Source organism: Tachysurus fulvidraco, chromosome 13 (genome assembly GCF_022655615.1).
Source record: "Tachysurus fulvidraco isolate hzauxx_2018 chromosome 13, HZAU_PFXX_2.0, whole genome shotgun sequence".
NCBI classification, from domain to species: Eukaryota; Metazoa; Chordata; class Actinopteri; order Siluriformes; family Bagridae; genus Tachysurus; species Tachysurus fulvidraco.
The window spans coordinates 3,189,712-3,213,180 of NC_062530.1; the positions used below are offsets into that span (position 1 = coordinate 3,189,712).

Here is a 23,469-nt window from a genome sequence, read left to right on the forward strand (position 1 = left end):
ATAATGATAGAAATAATATCCATAGAAATCATGTCCTTAGTTATAATGTCTATAGAAATAATATCCATAGAAATAATGATAGAAATTATATCTATAGAAATCATGTCCTTAGTTCTAATGTAAGGTCTATAGAAATAATATCCATAGAAATAATGATAGAAATAATATCCATAGAAATCATGTCCTTAGTTCTAATGTAAGGTCTATAGAAATAATATCCATAGAAATAATGATAGAAATTATATCTAAAAATCATGTCCTTAGTTCTAATGTAAGGTCTATAGAAATAATATCCATAGAAATAATGATAGAAATCATATCCATAGAAATCATGTCCTTAGTTATAAGGTCTATAGAAATAATATCCATAGAAATAATGATAGAAATAATATCCATAGAAATCATGTCCTTAGTTCTAATGTAAGGTCTATAGAAATAATATCCATAGAAATAATGATAGAAATAATATCCATAGAAATCATGTCCTTAGTTCTAATGTAAGGTCTATAGAAATAATATTCATAGAAATAATGATAGAAATTATATCTAAAAATCATGTCCTTAGTTATAATGTAAGGTCTATAGAAATAATATCCATAGAAATAATGATAGAAATTATATCTAAAAATCATGTCCTTAGTTATAATGTCTATAGAAATAATATCCATAGAAATAATGATAGAAATAATATCCATAGAAATCATGTTTTTAGTTATAATGTAAGGTCTATAGAAATAATGTCTATAGAAATAATATGCATAGAAATAATATGCGTAGAAATAATACATGTATGATCTCCATAGATGTGATATTTGTAGTTACAATGTCTATAGAAATACCTATAGAAATGATATCCATACAAATCATATACTTAGTTATAATGTAGATGGAAATAATCTGATAGAAATGATATTTGTAGATGTAATAATGTTAGGTATAATGTCTATGGAAAAAATAGGCATAGAAATAATATATACACGATCTCCATAGAATTGATAGCCTTAGTTATAATAATGTAATGTAGAGAAATTATACCTATAGACTTAATATAGTTATTTAAAATGTCTGTAGAAATAACATCCATAGAAAGAATGTGTAGAAATAATATCTAAATTATCTCCATAGAATTGATATCCTTAGTTATAATCTAGATAGCATTTCTATACATTATTTCTATCTATAGACATAATATTGTTAGTTATAATGTCTGTAGAAATAATATTCATAGATATTAATAGAGATATTCATAGAGATCTTTAGAAAAATCTCAAACTGAAGCTTGTGATGTGCCACAGGGCAGCGTTACACGCTCGGAGGAGAGCACTATCCTCTATTGCATGCATATTCTTACAGAAGGCTGTGATTGGCTAGTGTGTTGTGATTGACAGTAGAGAGAGACTTTGCTTCTCCCGCTCTGAAAGCCAACTTTGCTCTCTATTACTCCAAGGCACGGATTGCTGCAACATCATCAGGATTCATACTTTATGAGATGATACACTCTATCACATGATATATCACATGATATCTCCAGATAGGTGAACGGTGCAAATGCTGGACTGCAAGACCAGAACTCAACGCAGCATTGTAGCTCCCTTGCAATGCGGCCTCTTAACCTGAATCGGCCGGTTAGTTAGTGATTTAAGAGCTGCTGGGTGTTATGGTTATGGTGATGAAAGTTGGAAAGCTGTGGAGGTGGACGTGCTGGAGCCGAGCGTAGAGATGAGGAGGTGAGTGAGCTAGACAGGATGCAAGATTAAAGTGCCGCTGCATCGCTCTGTTTATGTAGAGATAGTGAGTGAGTAATTCCTCCATGCAACGCTCTCAGCAATATCCATGCAAGAAGTTGAAATTGTACTCCACATTCTATTATAAAGTAAATCTTTTTGTTCACTAGAAGATCTTCAAGGTGAAACCTTTTTTTTTTTTTCTTTTCAAAACATTGTGCTTGGCTCATAAAAATGAGCTAGTGTACTTATAATACACAGGCTATGCTTCATTTCTCTTCATTTAGACCAGAGAAGAAAACCCATTCTGATTTTCCCTTGAAAACAAACGGGTGAAATCACTCGATCGTGTCGTGTTTGCACTCGTATCCGATTACACGCGCGTACGAGCGGGATCATCCTCCAGGCCTGAGTAGTTCTCCAGAACTTCTGTTCTCCAGCAGACGTGTTCAGGGTTCAGTACGTCAAAGAGTCGGTTCTGTCTCAGATATTAAAGTGACCTGAGATATATTGCGAGATATTTTTGCAAATGACTTTTTCATAACATCTACTTCATTGGGCCTTAATTCTAAACCTTTTAGTAAAATTATGCATAAATGTTTGCAGGAGGAAAACTCACGAGCGAGTGTCCCTGACAACTCGTTTGCATGTAACGACGCCCACAAAACTCCATAAAAGTTCAAAAGCTCAGACAGCTGGGAGCACGAAATGAATGACGAGGGTAAAGGCTGAAAGACAGAAGTAGAAGATATTCTGACTCACTTTTATGGTAACAAAAAACTCAACAAATTAATAATAATAATAATAATAATAATTAGATTTGTAAAGTTTGTCGCGACAAACTTTGATGTTGGCTTTGATGATGCAAGTATTCGCAAAGGCCGGTGCTTTTTGGAGGCGAGTGGACATAAGGGTCAGTGGTACTTTTGAAGGCAAATGGACAGAAAGATTGGGTGCCAAAACATTTGGAGGCAAGTGGAGACGAGCATGTGACGTCATCCGAATACTCCTGAGGAAGTTCCCCTCATTGGGCTGAGTATTTTTGATATGTCACATGTTCATGTTGTGCAAAATTTTTTATTATCACGTGACGTCACGTGATGTCATCTGAATACACGTGAGGAAGTTCCCCTCATTGTTCTGAGTGTTTTGATATGTCACATGTCCGTGTTGTAAAAAGTTTTTTTTTTTTTTGCATATTTTGGGGGCGGGGCTGTGGCACAACCAAAAGGCCAGTCGATACACCAATATAAACCTTTGTTCAGAGTATCACCCTAAAGGAGCCGGCCGAGTTTGGTGTAGATAGTTTGAAAGCTTGCCGAGTTTATAATGGGAGTCTATGGGAAAATAGGCCAATTTGGGACCCGGTACCGGAAGTACCGGTACTCGGATCGCTTAGAAAACTAATAGCAAAAAACTTCAGACCAGGGTCTACAACAAATCTGAATTTGGTGCATGTGGCTAGAAAGCCCTAGGTTGCATTAAACTTTATAAATTTTTGTCTTAGCTTAAATAGGAAAACAGAATGTTGGCTTCTACAAAGCTAACATAATAAGTCACAACAAAATATTGTCCGCTGAGGGATTTGTTGTTTAACAAATCGACGTGTTTATAGGGAAGAGAATCCTGCAGCTGATCCCACAATATGAAAGTTTAAGTCGTGTATTTAGCCAGCGATCGTGACGTTTCCCATATTTTTTTTTGTCATTTTCCGATCTTCAACGTCGTATGTGCTTCTTAAAAATCCCATTCCAGATTTAGTCCTGCTTTGTTGTTATAATAAGCTCCACACTTCTGGGAAGAATTCCCACTAAATGAATTTCCACTCTGATGTTGGGATGTTGAGGAGACTCCGGTCCCTGTGTGGTCGAGTCAGAATCTGTGCAGGAAATTCGAGTTCTTCCACACTAACCTCAATCTCCACACCATGTCGTCATGGAGCTCGGGGCTTTGTGCACGGCTGCATTGTCACGTTCGAACAAGTTCGAACTTCTTAGTTCCTGGTGAAGCGGAATTATAAAGCTACAGCGTACTAAGACTTTCTATACAATTGTGTGCTTTAGGTTATAGGCACGATGGTTTAAGGTGCACAAACTTTTGGTCACACTGCGTACATTCATTATCGATTCAGAGCGTCGTCGCTTCTACAGGAATTCCTCTCAGAGTTGAAGCGTGGACTTAAGTGATGAGCTGCACCAGTCCACTGGCAGATGTGTGGAGTGTTTATTGATTTTTCTGCCTCATTCCAAACACACTCTCCATTAACACACTGTAATTCCTCTAAGGGTATGAAATATATGGCGGCAAAAAAAACACATTTTGTAACTGTTAACATTTTATAAGAAAAAAGCTCATCACGTCGCTGCGGTCGTACGAATGTTTATCTCCGTCTTCTGCTCGGAGCTGATGAATGGAGCGAGTTTGTAACGCAGGGTTTGGGATACAATCCGAACATTCCTGCAAAATCTTACGCGTCCTCGATTTCCAGTCACTTCCATCGGATTACTTATTGGTCCAAATCGACGTTTCAGTCAGTATAACGATGTTCTGTCTGTGAGTCTGATCTAAAATGAGTCAGGAGTCAAGACCCAACCATTAGTGTGATCTAAAATGAGTCAGGAGTCAAGATCCAAACATTGGTGTGATCTAAAATGAGTCAGGAGTCAAGATCCAACCATTGGTGTGATCTAAAATGAGTCAGGAGTCAAGACCCAAACAATGGTGTGATCTAAAACGAGTCAGTAGTCAAGATCCAAACATTAGTGTTATTTAAAATGAGTCAGGAGTCAAGATCCAACCATTAGTGTGATCTAAAATGAGTCAGGAGTCAAGATCCAACCATTGGTGTGATCTAAAATGAGTCAGGAGTCAAGATCCAACCATTGGTGTGATCTAAAATGAGTCAGGAGTCAAGATCCAAACATTGGTGTGATCTAAAATGAGTCAGGAGTCAAGATCCAAACATTGGTGTGATCTAAAATGAGTCAGGAGTCAAGATCCAAACATTAGTGTGATCTAAAATGAGTCAGGAGTCAAGATCCAAACATTAGTGTGATCTAAAATGAGTCAGGAGTCAAGATCCAAACATTAGTGTGATCTAAAATGAGTCAGGAGTCAAGATCCAAACATTGGCGTGATCTAAAATGAGTCAGGAGTCAAGATCCAAACATTGGTGTGATCTAAAATGAGTCAGGAGTCAAGATCCAAACATTAGTGTGAAGAAAAATAAAGGTTTTTGGATCATTTCAACACGAACACGATAAAAAACCAGCAGGAAACTTTATAGTTTTTGTTAAAAATACTGTTTTAAACATGTCCCTTGTTTGGAGAACCCAGTTTTTGTAGAGAAATCGCTGGACCTTGCACGGTTGCCATAGTGATGTCCGACACCAGTTTTCATTAGCAAAACGGACGCCCTGACGTACCGGAGTTCTGGCTGGATACGCTTCATTGTTTGCCTTTGCAGTCTTCTTAAACTGGTGATGTAATTGACGTGGTTAACGATTGGCTAGCGGTGCTGCTGAAGGAGTTAGATATTATGTTCAGTCGTGCGATAAAACAAACCCCTACAAACAAAGTTCTCTAATAATTAAGCGATTAGCTGAGTTGCGGCGCTAACTCTATGTCAGAATTCATCAGCCGTAAAATCCCTGCGCTTCACGTCACACTACTTAGCATTAGTCACCCATCCAGGGCTCCTATACCCCTGTAAGGCACAGCGCCCCTCTGTGGAGCTTCATAAGGAACATGCTCACTGTTTTAAAGAAAAGTGTGCTGTTCTTCACCATGCTGTGTAAGCCCGACGCACGGCGTATAACATAACCATGCTGTGGTGAACAATATGTCCTTGTATGACAGTTCTGCAACAAACAAAAGAAGTATTGGCACCCTCGGGTTTTGTTCGGGCTGCTCGCCGTTATTACAGCAAGTCTGACTAGTGTTTTAATAAAAAAAAAATAAACTGAAGAAGTGTTCCTGCTGGAACAGTTACGCGATCGAGGACGGAGACGATACCTGACCCGGGTACAGATAGTCATGGATTTGTAACTCTAATCTCGTACGGAAAAATCGCTACAAGAAGATGACCTAGACATGGAGTCTGTGGACTCGTAGCCATAAGCACAGAGTTTCCTCTTAATAGGAACGCGCCATGACTTTTAGTCGCACTCTCAGCTGGCGGCTCCGGATGGATCCCTTTCTCACTTCCCGTTAGAGTTGTATAAGTACAGCAGATGGGCTCAATATCATATGAATCTACAATCATTCACATTAACAGACATCCACGGAAGCTCCGCCCCCAATGATGCGCTCTCGCTGTCCGTCATGTTATAAAGAAAACGGCCGGATTTTATTAACATGTGAAATCTAATACTTTACTAATGACTTTAATGGTGTTATCATTAGCACATGATTCATTTGTTGCTCAACTTTGAGACAGAAAGTGGACATTTTTGTGAAAACGCTTCCATAGCTGTCCGTTAGGCAATGCTGGATCGTAACCGTGCGTACGAACGGCCTCTAAGACTTCAGATAGAGCAAACCGTGACCGTCTCCTATCATTTAACTCTTCATTTCAGGAGAAACTTACAGATTCGTAACAGATGTGCATTGTGAAAAAGTCCCTGAATCGTGTGTTAAGAAATTCCTCTTCTAAAATGAGACTGGGTTAAAGAGAACAGCGGTAATTCTGAGCACAAGGTTAAAACCCTAGAGATTTCTTAACCAGAGACCTGTCAGAAAAGGACCTGAATGCATGCTAATTAGCTTCCTCTGTGTCATTATTTCCCTTCATACGAGTACAAGTCTGACTGCATCTCAGCTTGTCTTCCAGGCCTCGTAAATGAGAGCGTATTTACTGCTGAGGTTATTCGGTTCACCTCGGTTTGGGATCGGAGTCACCGCTTGACAGGATTATCCAGATTTTTGCAATCACACTAATAAATTTGAACTTGATTTGAAGGTTAAGTGGAACCTCTAAAATAAAGGAGCAGAGCAGAGAGAAGCAGAACTGAGTGAAGAGATTAGGATTACTGCTACAGGATCCCATGTGTGTGAGTGTGAGAGAGAGAGAGAGAGAGAGAGAGAGAGAGAGAGAGAGAGAGAGTGCACGGTACAGGCTGTGGATTGGATTAATCTGATCATCCTCCACTTTCCTCCCACTTATTACCCCTTTTCCACCGGAAAGAACCGGGTGCTGGTTCAGAGCTAGCGCTGGTGCTGGTTCAAAGTTGATTCCACTAGCGAACCTTCTAAGAACCGGTTTGCCTTTCCATCGGTTAGAGAGCCGTCACAGAGCCGAGTCTGACGTCACTGTATACGTGTCACGTGTCCCAGCGACGTTAGCGCAGCAGCGGCAAACACAAACACAACAACAATGGCGGATGTTGCTTTACTGTTAATGCTCATGGCTTTGCGAACCTACATCGGCATCCAAACGCGGCGAATCCGACGTGTACGTGCGGCTCCGTGTAATCTGTATAAACGGAGGTTGTAATCGATAAAGTACATAACGTTATTTTATCAACACAGAAAAAAGTTAGCCTTAGCATGTAGCTACCTACTATGATGTGTGCTGATAATTGATCATATCGCGGTAAAGTAAAAGTGTATTAAACATTAGTATACTTAAGGTACATTATCAAATGCGCTAACAGTAGCCCCGCCCCCCAGCTCCGCCCCCAGACCCTGACACAAGCTAAGTCTAGACCATCAACGTTTTGATGCTACTTAAGAACCACTTTTCCTGGCTCAGAGCCGCTGCTTTGGCTGTCGAAACAGAAAGAACTGGTTATAATTAGGCTCCGAACCAGCACTCAAACTGCCTCGGTGGGAAAAAGGCATGAGTACTTCTCTCCAATCACATGACAGTGAACACCTGAGAGCTTCCTCTGAGGTGTGTGAAGCCACCACACACACACACACCTGAGTTCCTTGTCAACTCAGGGTTGTCTTCTCCTCCAAGTTCAGGCAGTGATGTCATTCACAGAAGTGACATTAACAATAAACGTCACTCGTCGCCGTTAGCTCGTTGCTAACGACAGCACGAACGTCCAGGCGTCCGTGTTTTATTTTGTCTCCCCCGGTTTTTTAGCTCGAATACACAGACATCGATTAAAAGGAAAACAATTAGAGTAACAAATAAACAAACAGTACAGTATGTACAGAATATCCTCGTGAGTATATCTGTATTTGAATGTAATTAGTAGCTCTTCTACCAGCGCAGCAGCATAACCTTATTGCTGTAATGTTAGGGCTTAAAAAGATTTGTTTGTTTCCTTGTTAAACCGACTGACGTTCTTTCTCACCCCTATTGTGCCGTTTCTCTGCGTCTCACCGAGTCCAGCTTTAATTACTGCACTAATTATTTTGCGTGTGTGCAGCAGCAGCTGTGGCCTTCTGAAGAGCTAAACGGTGGCTATAAATCTCTTGCCCCCGTGGGCAGGAGGACTGGGTGGCCCAGACACAGCTGCACCGCGTCCATCAAACAATCCCTTTCATTTACATTTTGAGCGAGCCGTCGCTCGTACGTTCGATGTTGAGCACTCGATGATGACACACCGAGACGGCTAGTTTGACCGATGAGATGCTTCGGGAAAGAATTTAGAAGAGAGAAAGACCTGGGAAAAGGGATGATGAGGTTTGTCATGTGTGTCATTCCTATGGTCATTGTGTTATAAGTATGTAACGTCAAACAAAAAAAGGGTTCTTACAGTCTTCGTATGCTTCATTTTTCAAATCTCGAAAAATGAAATTCACAATGCGCATCAGGAGTGTGACAGAAGAGTGTCAGCAAGAGGAAAGGTGTAGAAGACGGTAGTGAGAGCAGCTCTGCTGTACGGGTTAGAGACTGTAGCAGTGAGGAAAAGACATGAGGCAGAGATGGAGGTAGCAGAGATGAGGATGTTGTGGTTGTATTTAGGAGTGATGAGGATGGATTAGGGACGAGGACATCAGACGGACGGCTCAGGTTGTCTGTTTTGGGGACAAGGACAGAGAGACTAGATTGAGATGGTTTGGACATGTACAGAGGAGGGAGATGGTTATATTGGTAGAAGGATGTTGGAGATGGAGCTGCAGGTAAGAGGTCAAGAGGAAAGACAAAGAGGAGATATATGGATGTGTTAAATGAGGACATGAAGGTAATTGATGTAAAAACGGGAAAAGACGCGACTAGAAGAAGAAGACAGAGCAATACTGCCGAAAATCTCAGTGCCAGAGATTTAGACTGGGTTAGGGTTAGGGTTAGTGTTTTTATTGTACAAGGAACCACCCAAGAGGGTGTATGACTGACATGAAAAGCAACCAATCACAGTTCAGTTTCAGCCGCACGTTCATGGGTGTGGACATGTAAAGTCAATGTCCCTATAAAAACAGACCATCGTGCAACCACAGATAGTTCATTTAAGAAACTCTTGCAAACTCGTGAAACTCCAGTGTTTAGCCGATCCACATAAGCACTCATTGTCACAGCGGTAAACACAACAGCTTTGTTCTTCCATGAGAGAAGTAGAGCGTCACCACGGCTTTGTTTCTTTGTCCTCTTTAAATCCTATAGAATCCAACCAACCAGAGTACGACTACAAAACCCCTGAAGTGTTTCTGATTTCGTGTCCCGTATGCGGTCGACGTGTAGCCTAGGGTTCGTGGGCATGACATCCGAGACCGAGACTACTTTTTATAAATAAACAAAATGGTGTCACACCAGCAGGCGCCAGCAAGTTTCCTTCTATCTCTGCACAAGCGTGTATCTGTACCTGGGAGAACAGATGCGAAGCTTCGACTCCGTTTTAACGTTAAATCATCTGTTGAGCATCTAAACTACGTACAGTTTATCTCCCTGTTCACCAGCTGTTTCCACCCATCTGGAGTCTTCTCTAATGAAGTCTCTCGCTTATGTTCTGCACCAAACACAAACAAATAAGTCATTTGAACACTTTAATGAACACAAGACGTCTACCTGTTTTATACAGCAGGGTATTCGCAAGCCAGACACCCGACGCGCCTCATATTCGCCTTGCGAAAAAGCCAATTAACTTTAATGAGGAAGGATGTGAGCTTGCAGAAAAAAAACAACTGCTTTTGGTGACAATTAATTTGTCTTCATAGCGAGTTCATTTAGGTAACGTTAACAGAAACCTGCGAGTGTTGGGAACGTAAGGTGAGAGGAAGCACTACGGAAAAAGGTAGAGTGATGCTAATGATGGGGTAGTGATGGAGTAGGTTCTCTCTCTCTTGCTCTCTCTCTCTCACACACACACACACACACACAAATAAGGAAGCATGAGGGATTTTATTGTAACGTTCAAACACACTTATCATATCTAATGTAAACATTTCAGATCACACACCATGTTGCCATAGTGCCAACATTTACAGTTTTATACAGAGTTTGTAGACGTCCAAAGGTTTAAAAAGTCTAAAAGTTTTTTTAGAGGTTAGATTAACTGTGAATAAATGTCACATGACAGAAAAGATGTTTTGGTCGATAAAAATGGGAAAGGCCCCACCTTATTTCTCCTGTTCTCTTGTTAAGCCCCACCTCCTTTCTCCCGTTCTCTTGTTAAGCCCCACCTCCTTTCTCCCTGTTGCATGTTAAGCCCCACCTCCTTTCTCCCGTTCTCTTGTTAAGCCCCACCTCCTTTCTCCCGTTCTCTTGTTAAGCCCCACCTCCTTTCTCCCTGTTGCATGTTAAGCCCCACCTCCTTTCTCCCGTTCTCTTGTTAAGCCCCACCTCCTTTCTCCCGTTCTCTTGTTAAGCCCCACCTCCTTTCTCCCTGTTGCATGTTAAGCCCCACCTCCTTTCTCCTGTTCTCTTGTTAAGCCCCACCTCCTTTCTCCCTGTTGCATGTTAAGCCCCACCTCCTTTATCAATGTTGCACGTTAAACCCCACCTCCTTTCTCCCTGTCTCATGTTAAACCCCACCTCCTTTGTCCCTGTCTCACATTAAGCCCCACCTCCTTTCTCCCTGTCTCACGTTAAACCCCACCTCCTTTGTCCCTGTCTCACATTAAGCCCCAGCTCCTTTCTTTTGTTCTCCCTTTAAACTCCACCTTTTTCTTCCATTTTTTCGTTAAGCCCCACCTCCTTTCTCCCATTAAGCCCCACCTCCTTTCTCCTGTTAAGCCCCACCTCCTTTCTCCCTGTCACTTTATCTAACCGAACTTTAACCTGTGTCGTGAGAACATGAGACTACAGTTTATTTGATTTAAAAAATTTTTTTTTACTACGGAAGTCCTAAGAGGCCATGCGTTATTCCATGCATTGTTTTGTCGTGATAACGACTTAATTTTCTCGTGATCTCTGCATAAGAACATGCAGGAAAACGCAGTAGCACAGCATCATGGATGATCTCATGCACCTTTACTTTAACCAGGGACTCGTGTAATAGACACTCGTGTAGAGGTTTTCAAGACACTTAAGAACAGGGGTGTCAAACTCTCATATCATATCAAATGTTCATTACAGCTAACTAGCCGCATGCTCCGCTAATACTACAAATCCCAGAATGCCTTGCCACTGTATTGACGCGTAGTCACGAACAGCAAGCGCCCCTCATTCTCTGTTGGCAGTCGTTAACAACCACGTTACAGTCACATCGGGCAAGTTAATTCCACCCTCCACCAAAATGGCCAAACGAAAGATGGACAATAGGAGCTTTCAGGAGGGTAGGGGGGAGGCAGATTATCTGTTCACGAATATAAAGGACCGACCTGTTTGTCTTGTGTGCTAACGGAGCTAACGTGTCTGTAACGAAAGAATATAACATAAGACGACACAATGAAACGAAACATTATGAGAAGTATAAGGAACTGGACGTAAAGCAGAAGCTCCAGAATGCGGAGGAGATGAAAAAAAGTCTGGTTTCCCGTCAGACTATGTTCATGAAAGCAAAATAAAAAGTGAAGCTGCTGTAAAGGCTGTAAAGCTTTATCGGGGCAGCAGAGACGGCAAAACCTGCCCTTTAATGAGGGAGAGTTTGTCAAAAAGTGTATGGTCAAAGTTTGCGAAATGAACACCAGCGAATTTAATTTCTTGCGTGTTTGTAATATCAAGCTCTGGTTGTTCTAAATCCTGTATTTAAGCAAAACTAAAGTTTGTTTCCATATGAAAAAGGTTGAACATTACAGATCAGTTGCAGTTCATTTTTCAATAAATATTCAGTTTGGCCCGTGACTTTATCTCAGTTTTATATTTTGGCCCACTGTGAGTTTGAGTTTGAGTCCCCTGCTTAAGAAGGAGGCTGTGATGTCTACATCTTTATGGTCGAAGACAATATAGTGACCCTACTGCGGTTAATCCAGCCTCTGTGTCTGAAAGCACAGTTAAACTAACCGCACGTATATATTATAGGAGCGGCTTTTAGATACGGAGCATTAACAGCACCGAAGGATGAAAAAAAGAGGACCACTGGCTCGTTAAATAAGGGATAAATATTCGTTTAATTTTAAACTTTGTCATTTTATATTTCTGTAAAGCTCCTTCGAGACAACGTCCATGTCAATTAAAAGCGCTATACAAATAAAATGAATTTGAATCGAACATGCCAAAAACATCTGCAGTGTTTTTCAGTGAATCTTTTGCGTTTATTTTAACGTCCCTGCGCACTTCTGATAGTGTTCTTGAGGAGCTGAAGCTGTAATTAAAGGCAGGCAGGGCGCTGAACACTCGTACCGAGGGGATTTCACTGAAAGACCTGTCACAAATGGGCTTTTGTCTGTGCTAATTACATTTAACTTTACCGTCAGTTCAGTGTCTCAGTGACAGTTTGTTTCAGTTTGTTTCTGGTCTCTCAGTTAACTACAGCTCAGTTATAACCATCCTGTGGTCTGTAACACAAACCAGCAGGGAGACTGAACATTTAATTGTCATTACTGAGCACTTTTTAAATGTCCTAGTTTAAATATAATATCAGGATTACACTTCTGCACAACGACTCAAAAATACACCAAAAGAGCTTTCTTTATTTCCTGATCGATATGTGAGAAAGGGTGTCATTTTATACCAAAATATTATAAAATAAAATGTTAAGCCCCACCTCTTTTCTCCCTGTCTCACGTTAAGCCCCACCTCTTTTCTCCCTGTCTCACGTTAAGCCCCACCTCTTTTCTCCCTGTCTCGCATTAAGCCCCACCTCTTTTCTCCCTGTCTCACGTTAAGCCCCACCTCTTTTCTCCCTGTCTTACGTTAAGCCCCACCTCTTTTCTCCCTGTCTTACGTTAAGCCCCACCTCTTTTCTCCCTGTCTTACGTTAAGCCCCACCTCTTTTCTCCCTGTCTTATGTTAAGCCCCACCTCTTTTCTCCCTGTCTCATGTTAAGCCCCACCTCTTTTCTCCCTGTCTCATGTTAAGCCCCACCTCTTTTCTCCCTGTCTTACATTAAGCCCCACCTCTTTTCTCCCTGTCTCACGTTAAGCCCCACCTCTTTTCTCCCTGCCTCGCGTTAAGCCCCACCTCTTTTCTCCCTGTCTTACGTTAATCACCCACGTTAAGCCCCACCTCTTTTCTCCCTGTCTTACGTTAAGCCCCACCTCTTTTCTCCCTGTCTTACGTTAAGCCCCACCTCTTTTCTCCCTGTCTCATGTTAAGCCTCATCTCTTTTCTTTCATTCTCCCTTTAAGCTCCACCTACTTTTTTATTCTCCCTTTAATAAGCCCCACCTCCTTTCTCTTGTTCTACCGTTAAGCCCCACCTCCTTTCTGCCTTTAAGCCCCACCTCCTTTCTTTCATTCTCCCTTTAAGCCCCACCTCCTTTCTCTCGTTCTACCGTTAAGCCCCACCTCCTTTCTTTCTTTCATTCTCCCTTTAAGCCCCACCTCCTTTCTCTCGTTCTGCCGTTAAGCCCCACCTCCAACATGTTCTCTTTCTTTTAATTTGAATTAAATTTAATAAGTTAATAAGACGAAGAAAAAAAAAGTACAAACAAACTTAAGGACTCTCACAGAACGCCGACACTGGAGACTCCTTCCAGTTGAACAATTGTATAATCTCTCTGTATAAAGTGTTTTTAATAAATATCATTAAGCTTAAGTTACCGGAAGCATCCACCCTGCTGTAGATGAGCTGTTACTATGGAAACGGTAGGCTATTAGAACGAGTTCATTAACGTAAAGGTGTTTTTTGTGCACAGAGAATCCCACATTACTGAGGTGTATATCGGTGGATCGAGTCATAGCGAGCGCACCTCGAGGTTCCTAGCAGACCGTGTGGATGTTTTCGACGTCGCTGAGGATAGAGGATGTGTCTGCAGAGTTATTTAAGTCAGTGGCCCTGGCTAAAGCTCGACATCTGTGTTTGCAGCTGTCTTTAGTTAAGCCACAGGGAACATTGATATAAAGTGTTTCGTGACCTCTCGGTCGATGTTTGTAGGTCCCCTATATTTACATCCCGGTGTTTGATTTCCAGCGAGGCTGTCGGTCGGAAGCAAGACGCCGTTTGTTTACCTACAGGGAGGATCGATTTTCAGCTGCCGATGTTTGGTTGAGATGAACAGATTAGTTGTACATCGTCTGGCTTTTGTTCGGATAAACTGCTGGACGCGCTCGGATTCACGTGCCAGCAAATTAGGCAATCCGTCCTCGGGAGCATATAAAATATCCGAACGCTCTGGAACGGTAACGAGGTCAGCGATTTGGGTGGATATCATCCTGAGCATTTCTCAAGGCCCATCACTCTGCTCGGCAAGACCGGATGTTTGTCGGAATTTGGTATCCGTGTGTGAATGATCGGTTTTCCTCAGCGCTATGTGGAAGCAGATGGTTGATTTGGGTGTGGCTCTGGAGCTCAGATGGCTTCTGGATATTGGCAGCTCTTCGAACTCTATTTACGTTTAGAAGGGTGTGTTGGGCATCTCCACTGCTGGCATGACTCCCTTCTTCGCTTTCCCGAACGTCCTTCATGGAGCCAGTTCGTTTCCTTTCCTTCAGAGTGAATGCAGATAGCTGTGTTGTCGTTCAAAGTACAAGCCTTCGTACGCTTTATACGCATTAGTGTAGAGTGAAATCCTTCTCTGCGGTCTGAGTCTAGGGGCTGCAGGGATCAAGGGGCAGGTTGGCAGTGTTGGGGTTTGAAACCTCCAGTATGCTGATTCATACCCCAGAGCTTAACCTCTTAGGGCTGGAACAAGACAACATATGAAAATGAGGCAACATTTAAACGTACAAGACTTGAGGGTTTTACAGTCTTCATGTCTGAAATGCTTGATGCAGCACTTCAACAAAGTTGTTAGACAAATAAAAAAAAGACCTTTCCAGAGTCTGTAAATCTAAATATAAGTCTGACTCGTAACCCTAAGGTTGTTGGTTCGAGTCTCGGGCCGGCCACGACCGAGGTGCCCTTGAGCAAGGCCCCCCAACCGCTCCCCAGGCGCCGCAGCATAAATGGCTGCCCACTGCTCCGGGTGTGTGTTCACGGTGTGTGTGTGTGTGTTCACTTTGGATGGGTTAAATCCTGAGTATGGGTCACCGTACTTAGCCGTATGTCACGTCACACTAAATCCGAAGTGCAGCCATGTCAAAACAAGAGTTTTCAAGAGTCAACGTCAGACTCGATTCATTCCCAGTCATGGCTGGGTGCAGATAGTTCAGTGACAGGCAGGAAATGCTAAATTTACCCACATTTACATTTTTCACACATCACTTTCTGCTGCTGTGGGTAATCTCCTGTTGGTGGGTCTGGACTTCCTAAAAATATTGCCTAGGCTCATCGCCGTGTCAGCGTATAATCTCACCTGGATACTATCTCCATAAGTATCGTAAGTATCGTGATCATAAAGAAGGTGCTGCGCTCATACCTCACACTAAACATCTCATGTAGCGTAGTGACTTATTCAGCGTCACCCAGAAAGGCACAGGTTCCATTGTACAGGTTTCTTCCTCATTTAGTTATTCGTTTCTCATCAGTTTTGCTCACTAGAGATCTATCTCATCACCTGGACTCGTGTAAAGCTGCTTTGTATAACCGTCCCTTCCTTTCCCAGCTTATATTAGGAGTTTAATCTGGTGCATGTTCAAGTCACTTTGGATCGAAGCACCTGCCAAATTCAAGCGGGTGTCTTTTTACTCTGTGCTTCTGCCAAGCTGTTGAGATTTGGCACCATCTGAACTCCATCTTTTCTTTTCTTTTTCCGTTACAGGAAACGGAGATCGCGTCCGACTGCAACCACGTAAGTCCTCCAAGACTCTCACGTATAATAACAGCTTTATTTCTTTATTTCATCTCCGAGGTTGCCAGATCTTTCTTTTTACGAGGCAAAAAAAGTAAAAAAAAATTATTTAAATAATTATCTAATAGATTATATAATAGATGTATAAGAGCTGGGGTTGCTTTTTTCTTCTACAGTTGCTTTGGAACTATAAACTGAACCTGACCACCGATCCCAAGTTTGAGTCGGTAGCAGCTGAAGTGTGTAAAAGTACAATATCAGAGGTCAGTACTTTTTGTGACTCGTATATTTTTGCCCTTTTCATCACATTTAAAAATGAGCTACGCCGCTGCATTAAATCCTTCTGAAAATCTTTGTTTCCTTCACTTTTGTGTGATTAGACAGTCTGTGAGATTAGACCTTTTTTTTTCTCTGTTCAGATTAAAGAATGTGCAGTTGAAGAGAGAGGTAAAGGTTATATAGTGTCCTGCCTGGTGGATCACCGCGGCAACATCACGGAGTACCAGTGCAATCAGTACATCACCAAGATGACCAGCATCATCTTCAGTGACTATCGGCTCATATGTGGATTCATGGACAAGTGTCGAGACGATATCAACACGCTGCACTGTGGAAGCATCACCACTGGGGAGAAAGTGAGTGTGTGTGTGTGTGTGTGTGTGTGTGTGTGTGTGTTTGTGTGTGTGTTCCTGCACACCTACAGTAATGTCCCGACTCAGATCCATCTCAATGACCGACTCTAATGTCACGTCCCTCGATCATCTAGTTCTTATAACTAGTCTTTAGGAGGGAACATATTAATGAGAATTGTATAAATGAAGCTGAATGTATGTTGCTAGGCAACCAGGAGGCATTATACTTGGGGCATATGCTGGGATTGACTGTCTTGTAAGGAAGTTACGACCTCTTACGTAGACCTAATCCTGACCAAATAGGGCTCTTGTTTTTTACTCCTATCCCTTTCTTCAGACGGCCAGCTGCAGTCTCACCTACTGTACAGTAAATGGGTTCCTTTTCTTTCTCAGGACTTGCACTCACAAGGTGAGGTCATCGCATGTCTGGAAAAAGCTTTGGTGCGAGAAGCAGAGCTGCAGGACAAAGTTCACCAAATCCGAGACGACTGCAAGAAGGCCATCATGCGAGTGGCCGAGCTCTCGTCCGACGACTTCCACTTGGACCGATACCTCTACTTTTCCTGTCGGGATGATCGAGAGCGATTCTGTGAAAATGTGCGTTCTCTCTCTCTCTCTCTCTCTCTGTCTCTCTCTCTGTCTCTCTCTCTCTCTCTCTCTCTCTCTCTCTCTCTCTGTCTCTCTCCCTCTCTCTCTCTGTCTCTCTCTCTGTCTCTCACTCTCTGTCTCTCTCTCTCTCTCGCTCTCTGTCTGTCTGTGTGTGTCTCTCTCTCTCTCTCTGTCTCTCTCTCTTGCCCTCTCTTTCTGTCTGTCTGTCTTTCTCTCTCTCTCTGTCTCTCTTTGACTCTCCCTCTCTCTCTCTCTCTCTCTCTCCTAGAAAGAAAGCTCGATGACTTAGATGTAGTAAATAAATAGATGAATCGTTAGATAGAGACGAGATATGTCTAGATCGTCTATTTTATCAGTCTCTCCCTCTCTCTCTCTCTCTCTCTTGCTCTCTGTCTCTCTCTCTCTCTCTCTCTCTCTCTCTCTCTCTCTCTCTCTCTCTCTCTCTGTCACTCTCCACCTCTCTCTCTCTCCATCTCTCCCTGTCTTTCTCTCTCTCTCCATCTCTCTCTGTCTCCCTCTCTCACTCTCCCTCTCTCTCTCTCCATCTCTCTCTCTGTCTCTCTCTCTGTCCCCCGCTCTCTCTGTCCCTCTCTCTCTCTCCCTCTCTCTCTCTCCATCTCTCTCTCTGTCTCTCTCTCTGTCCCTCTCTCTCTCTCCCTCTCTCTCTGCCCCCCCCCCTCTCTCTCTCATGACTTAAGACTATGTTGTTAATAATAACCCTGTCTTTACATGGTTGCAGACCCAAGTTGGAGAAGGCAGAGTTTACAAATGTCTCTTTAACCACAAATTTGAGGAGTCCATGTCTGAGAAGGTAGGCTGTCGTTCGAGCACGTTGTCCGTACGATCGAAGCAGAAGCGGAATTGACGTTGCATGCCAATCCAAATGCGATTCTAAAATTGTAAGACAGCATTATGTAGCGGAACTGCGATCCGCCTAACTGCTGCACACACAGCCTGAAAAATCCACAGGAATGTTTATAGCCAACAGATTGTGGTGTGTTTGTCTGCCTCGTCTAAATAAGCACGTCTGTCCGCAGTGCAGAAACGCCCTGACCACTAGGCAGAAGCTGATCGCTCAGGACTATAAGGTCAGTTACTCTCTGGCAAAATCGTGCAAGGCCGATCTCCGCAAATATCGCTGCAGCCTGGACGCCAACATGCCCCGCGCCCGAGAGGCCAGACTGTCCTACTTGCTCCTTTGCCTGGAGTCTGCAGTGCACAGAGGTGTGTGTGTGTGAGTGTGTGTGAGAGTGAGTGTGAGTGTGTGTGAGAGTGAGAGTGAGTGTGTGTGTGAGAGTGAGTGTGTGTGAGAGTGAGAGTGAGTGTGTGTGAGAGTGAGAGTGAGTGTGTGTGAGAGTGAGTGTGTGTGAGAGTGAGTGTGTGTGAGTGTGTGTGTGAGTGAGTGTGAGCGTGTGTGAGAGTGAGTGTGTGTGTGTGTGTGTGAGAGTGAGTGTGTGTGAGAGTGAGTGTGTGTGTGAGTGAGTGTGTGTGAGCGTGTGTGAGAGTGTGTGTGAGCGTGTGTGAGAGTGAGTGTGAGCGTGTGTGAGAGTGAGTGTGTGTGTGTGAGAGTGAGTGTGTGTGAGTGTGTGTGTGAGTGTGTGTGTGAGTGAGTGTGTGTGTGAGAGTGAGTGTGAGTGTGTGAGTGTGAGTGTGTGTGAGAGTGAGTGTGTGTGTGAGAGTGAGAGTGAGTGTGAGTGTGTGTGAGAGTGAGTGTGTGTGTGAGAGTGAGTGTGTGTGAGAGTGAGTGTGAGAGTGAGTGTGAGTGTGTGTGAGAGTGAGTGTGTGTGTGAGAGTGAGTGTGTGTGTGAGAGTGAGTGTGAGAGTGAGTGTGAGTGTGTGAGTGTGAGCGTGTGTGAGAGTGAGTGTGTGTGTGAGTGAGTGTGTGTGTGTGTGAGTGTGTGAGTGTGAGCGTGTGTGAGAGTGAGTGTGAGAGTGAGTGTGAGTGTGTGAGTGTGAGCGTGTGTGAGAGTGAGTGTGAGCGTCAACTCAAAAACAAACCTCAAAGTGAATTTTTCGCACTATTAAATGTTCTCTGCAGCTTTTGCATCATTAATAACAGTAAACATTCCTCCATGAGAAACATTCCAGCCTTCAGCTTTACTCACTCGGCCTAGACTTCAGTCTTATTGTGGTTGGGTCACGGTGTTTTGTCCTTGTGTTTGTCTGCAGGACGCACAGTGAGTGGAGACTGTCAGGGCGAGATGCTGGACTACAGGCACATGCTGATGGAGGATTTCTCCCTGAGCCCAGAGATCGTGCTGCACTGCCGGGGTGAGATCGAGGCTCACTGCTCCGGCCTGCACCGTAAAGGAAGAACCCTGCACTGTCTCATGAGGGTGGGCCGAGGAGACAAGGGGCCGATGGACAGCCACTGCCAGAGCGCAGTAAGCACTCGGGCTCTGAAACCCACCCTTTATACTGAAGTTTTAGCGATTTAATATCTCTAAATCGTTTATTTGACACGACCTTCTTTTGTCACGTTTATTATTTGTTCAGCTCCATTTTATTTTATGTATGTAGCACATTTAACGGTGGATGGACAGAAATATATCAAATCTTTTTCATTTTAAGTGGATTAAATTATTCAAGAAAGTGGTAACAAAAGGTAATATTTTTCTCTGTGTGTGTGTGTGTGTGTGTGTGTGTGTGTGTGTGTGTGTGTGTGTGTCTTCTGCAGCTCCAGGCACTCATCCAGTCTGCTGACCCTGGTGCTGATTACCGCATTGACCGGGCTCTCAATGAAGCGTGCGAGTCTGTAATACAGACAGCTTGCAAACACATTCGCAGCGGAGATCCTATGTGAGTTCTGCTCTCTCTGTCAAAGTGACATAAAACACAATAAAATCCAAAGTGGATCAATGGCAAACTGTCCGACGTGGCATATGTGTCCTTTATCACATTGCAGTTAGCATTCATTGTTAATACATCATGGATGTAAGTGACATGACCTGTGACGTGTGTGTGTGTGTGTGTGTGTGTGTGTGTGTATAGGATCCTCTCGTGTCTAATGGAGCATCTCTACACAGAGAAGATGGTAGATGACTGTGAGCACAGGCTGCTGGAGCTGCAGTACTTTATCTCTAGAGACTGGAAGTGAGTCACCTAATGAACTCTAATACAATAAACAACACAGGATGTTTTTAGCAACATAAAGCCTGTAAATATGAGAAGAGTCTGAAGTGAAATGTACAAAATGTGTCTGAGAATGTAATTATTACGGAATAGAAAAATGGCAGCTGTTGGAAAGTTACTCAAAATGTCTCTAGTTTATAAGATAATAAGGTTTACAAATAGGAAACAGGGGACGACTGTGTACTGTATTTATCAGTAGTTCATTTCAGCAGGAGTTTTTCTGAGGAGTTATTTTAAAAAGCCCAAAATCTGGTGACGAAATACAGAAAAGGTGAAACAAATGTGAATTACGTGAGCTTAATAATTAAGAAACAGAAGGAAGAAATGAGTCTAAACAAGCGTCTGCACAAGAGTCTGCACTAGAGTCTGCACTAGAGTCTGCACTAGAGTGTGCACTAGAGTCTGCACTAGAGTCTGCACTAGAGTCTGCACTAGAGTCTGCACTAGAGTCTGCACAAGAGTCTGCACAAGAGTCTGCACAAGAGTCTGCACAAGAGTCTGCACTAGAGTCTGCACAAGAGTCTGCACAAGAGTCTGCACTAGAGTCTGCACTAGAGTCTGCACTAGAGTCTGCACTAGAGTCTGCACAAGAGTCTGCACAAGAGTCTGCACAAGAGTCTGCACTAGAGTCTGCACTAGAGTCTGCACTAGAGTCTGCCCAAGAGTCTGCCCAAGAGTCTGCCCAAGCGTCTGCACAAGAGTCTGCACAAGCGTCTGCACAAGAGTCTGCACTAGAGTCTGCACAAGCGTCTGCACAAGAGTCTGCACAAGCGTCTGCACAAGCGTCTGCACAAGCGTCTGCACAAGCGTCTGCACAAGAGTCTGCACGAGAGTCTGCACGAGAGTCTGCACGAGAGTCTGCACGAGAGTCTGCACTAGAGTCTGCACGAGAGTCTGCACGAGAGTCTGCACGAGAGTCTGCACGAGAGTCTGCACTGTACTCAGGTGTTCATGGACAACGAGACACACCACAAAGGGAAACATGTGGCATTTGTGTCTCTGCCTATTGTCCTCTCAGCACTTTGTGTGTTTTTACCCTGGACTTTCATCCATGTTTAGACTTCACTGTTTTTTCCACTTTCTATAAAATTCGTCTGTGAGGTTATTTATCATCTCACTAGTAGCACCAGGATCCAGGATGGAGTAGTTACATATTACAGCTGCTACACCATGTAGCTGCTTGTTCAGCAGTTTGCTGGTCCGGCTTTTCTTTCCCTTGCATTCAAAAGAGAACTGAACAAACACCATATGGCTAAAAATATGTGCACCCCTGACCTCTTATCTGGTTCTTCTTCAAACTGTTGCCACAAAACTGGAAGCACACAAGTGTATAGAATCGCTGTTTTCACTGCAGCTAAGAGATGACAGTAAAGCTGTGCACAAAGCCCTGAGCTCCACGATGACATGGTGGGTGTTGGTTTGAGTGGAAGATCTCGAATGTGTCCTGCACAGAGACTTGACTCTAACCCCCGCCGAACACCTTTGGAAGAAACATCTACTGTTCACCGAGCCTTTGGTTTGCGATCTCTCTTACGCTCTTGTACCTGAATGAACACAGCTCCACACAGCCACGCTCCAACATCTAGTGGAAAGCCTTTGTAGGAGCCTGGAGCTTATTCTACCCCAGGGCTCAGTAGTTTGATGGCGAGCTTTTCACAGTCTTTAATTAAAATGATGCTCGATGCTCAGAGCGCTGTGTTCGACTCCAGCTCGAGCCATGACATTTACAAGTTGAGACTCTCAATCAGAACATCGCTCTTATGTTTTAACGTGAAGTGGGACACTTTTACACTCTACACCATCTCACTGTCCATTAGGCAGAAGTACTGTTAGGTTAAAATACTTCGAAGTGGCAGTTTGATGAACAGCCCATCGATGCCGAGTGCCCACTCCACCTGCTGCGCTGAAGTGTTTGTTTGCTTCTGCTTCGAGAGAGTGAGCTGGTGATGTGATGTGCAGCTCGTGCTGGTCTGTAGAGGAGAAAGTCGTGTGTCGATGGCTGAAGCGAGGTCCGAGACTTAGGGTTAGGGTTAAGAAGGGTAAGAAATTCCTTGTCTACAGAAGTCCAGATACGCAACTAATCTGACCGGATGTCAGCGATCGTTACTTTTTACCGCTTAGTGATTAGTTCCTGGCTATAATCCCACCTCCTCCTTGTGTGTGTGGAGTTTGCATGTTCTCCCCGTGCCTCGGGGGTTTCCTCCCCCGGTCCGAAGACATGCATGGTAGGTTGATTGGCATCTCTGGAAAATTGTCCGTAGTGTGTGAGTGAATGAGAGTGTGTGTGTGCCCTGTGATGGGTTGGCACTCCGTCCAGGGTGTATCCTGCCTCGATGCCCGATGACGCCTGAGATAGGCACAGGCTCCCCGTGACCCGAGAAGTTCGGATAAGCGGTAGAAGATGAATGAATGAATTTAGAAACATGTCTTTTTTAGAAAGTATTGCCCCGTTTTTCCTTTTTCCGGTGTATAATTTCAGTCTTCCAACATAGGCTCGACCCTGTTTTGTACCGGAAGTGCCAGAACGACGCGTCCCGGCTCTGTCACACACACGGCTGGAACGAGACGAGCGAGATGATGCCCCCAGGCGCCGTGTTTTCCTGCCTCTATCGTCACGCTTACCGTACAGAAGAACAAGGCAGACGGGTAAAATCCCTACACGGTTACATCATCTCTTACTGTATGTATTCACGTATACGTATCAGGGTAAAAACTGTAACGCCGTTCTGTTCCGAATTCAGCAGCCAGTTTCTAAAGAATATCTAAACGCATTTTGTGTAATAAATATATAAGAATAAACAACGGTAATAAGTAAAAAAACAAAATCTACAATCCATCTTTTTAATAAGCAGAACACATCCGAATCTCCAAAGCTGCAAAATCAATATTACTGCATTGAAAACTGCTTCAGTGATCAGTTTGTTTGACAAAATGCCATTTCTGTACACCGTTGTTTCTGTATTGTATACGGATTAAAAGACCATCTGAACTGTTTTTTTTCTTCTAGCTCACTAGGGAGTGTAAAGTGGAAGTCCAGAGGATCTTGCATCAGAGGGCTTTGGATGTGAAGCTGGACCCAGAACTCCAGAAACGCTGCATGACGGACCTGGGAAAGTGGTGCAGCGAGAAGACGGATACTGGTCAGGTACCGTATGTAAAGACCGACGTGCACAGATACACGTTTTTTTCACCTCTCTGCTCGCACGTTTC

The 23,469-nt window shown here is 43.4% G+C and overlaps 1 protein-coding gene across 1 annotated transcript in view; it reads left to right on the forward strand.

Annotated features, from left to right (window-relative positions):
• Nucleotides 1–23,469, forward strand: part of glg1b (golgi glycoprotein 1b) — a 41,643-nt gene that overhangs the window by 605 nt on the left and 17,569 nt on the right. Inside the window, exons 2-12 of the mRNA XM_027159294.2 lie at nt 15,857–15,886; nt 16,063–16,149; nt 16,306–16,521; nt 16,912–17,115; nt 17,867–17,938; nt 18,165–18,351; nt 19,297–19,511; nt 19,805–19,926; nt 20,119–20,220; nt 22,752–22,905; nt 23,267–23,404. Coding sequence (XP_027015095.2) covers nt 15,857–15,886; nt 16,063–16,149; nt 16,306–16,521; nt 16,912–17,115; nt 17,867–17,938; nt 18,165–18,351; nt 19,297–19,511; nt 19,805–19,926; nt 20,119–20,220; nt 22,752–22,905; nt 23,267–23,404 — 1,527 coding nt within the window. The remainder of the gene's footprint in view (nt 1–15,856; nt 15,887–16,062; nt 16,150–16,305; nt 16,522–16,911; nt 17,116–17,866; nt 17,939–18,164; nt 18,352–19,296; nt 19,512–19,804; nt 19,927–20,118; nt 20,221–22,751; nt 22,906–23,266; nt 23,405–23,469) is intronic.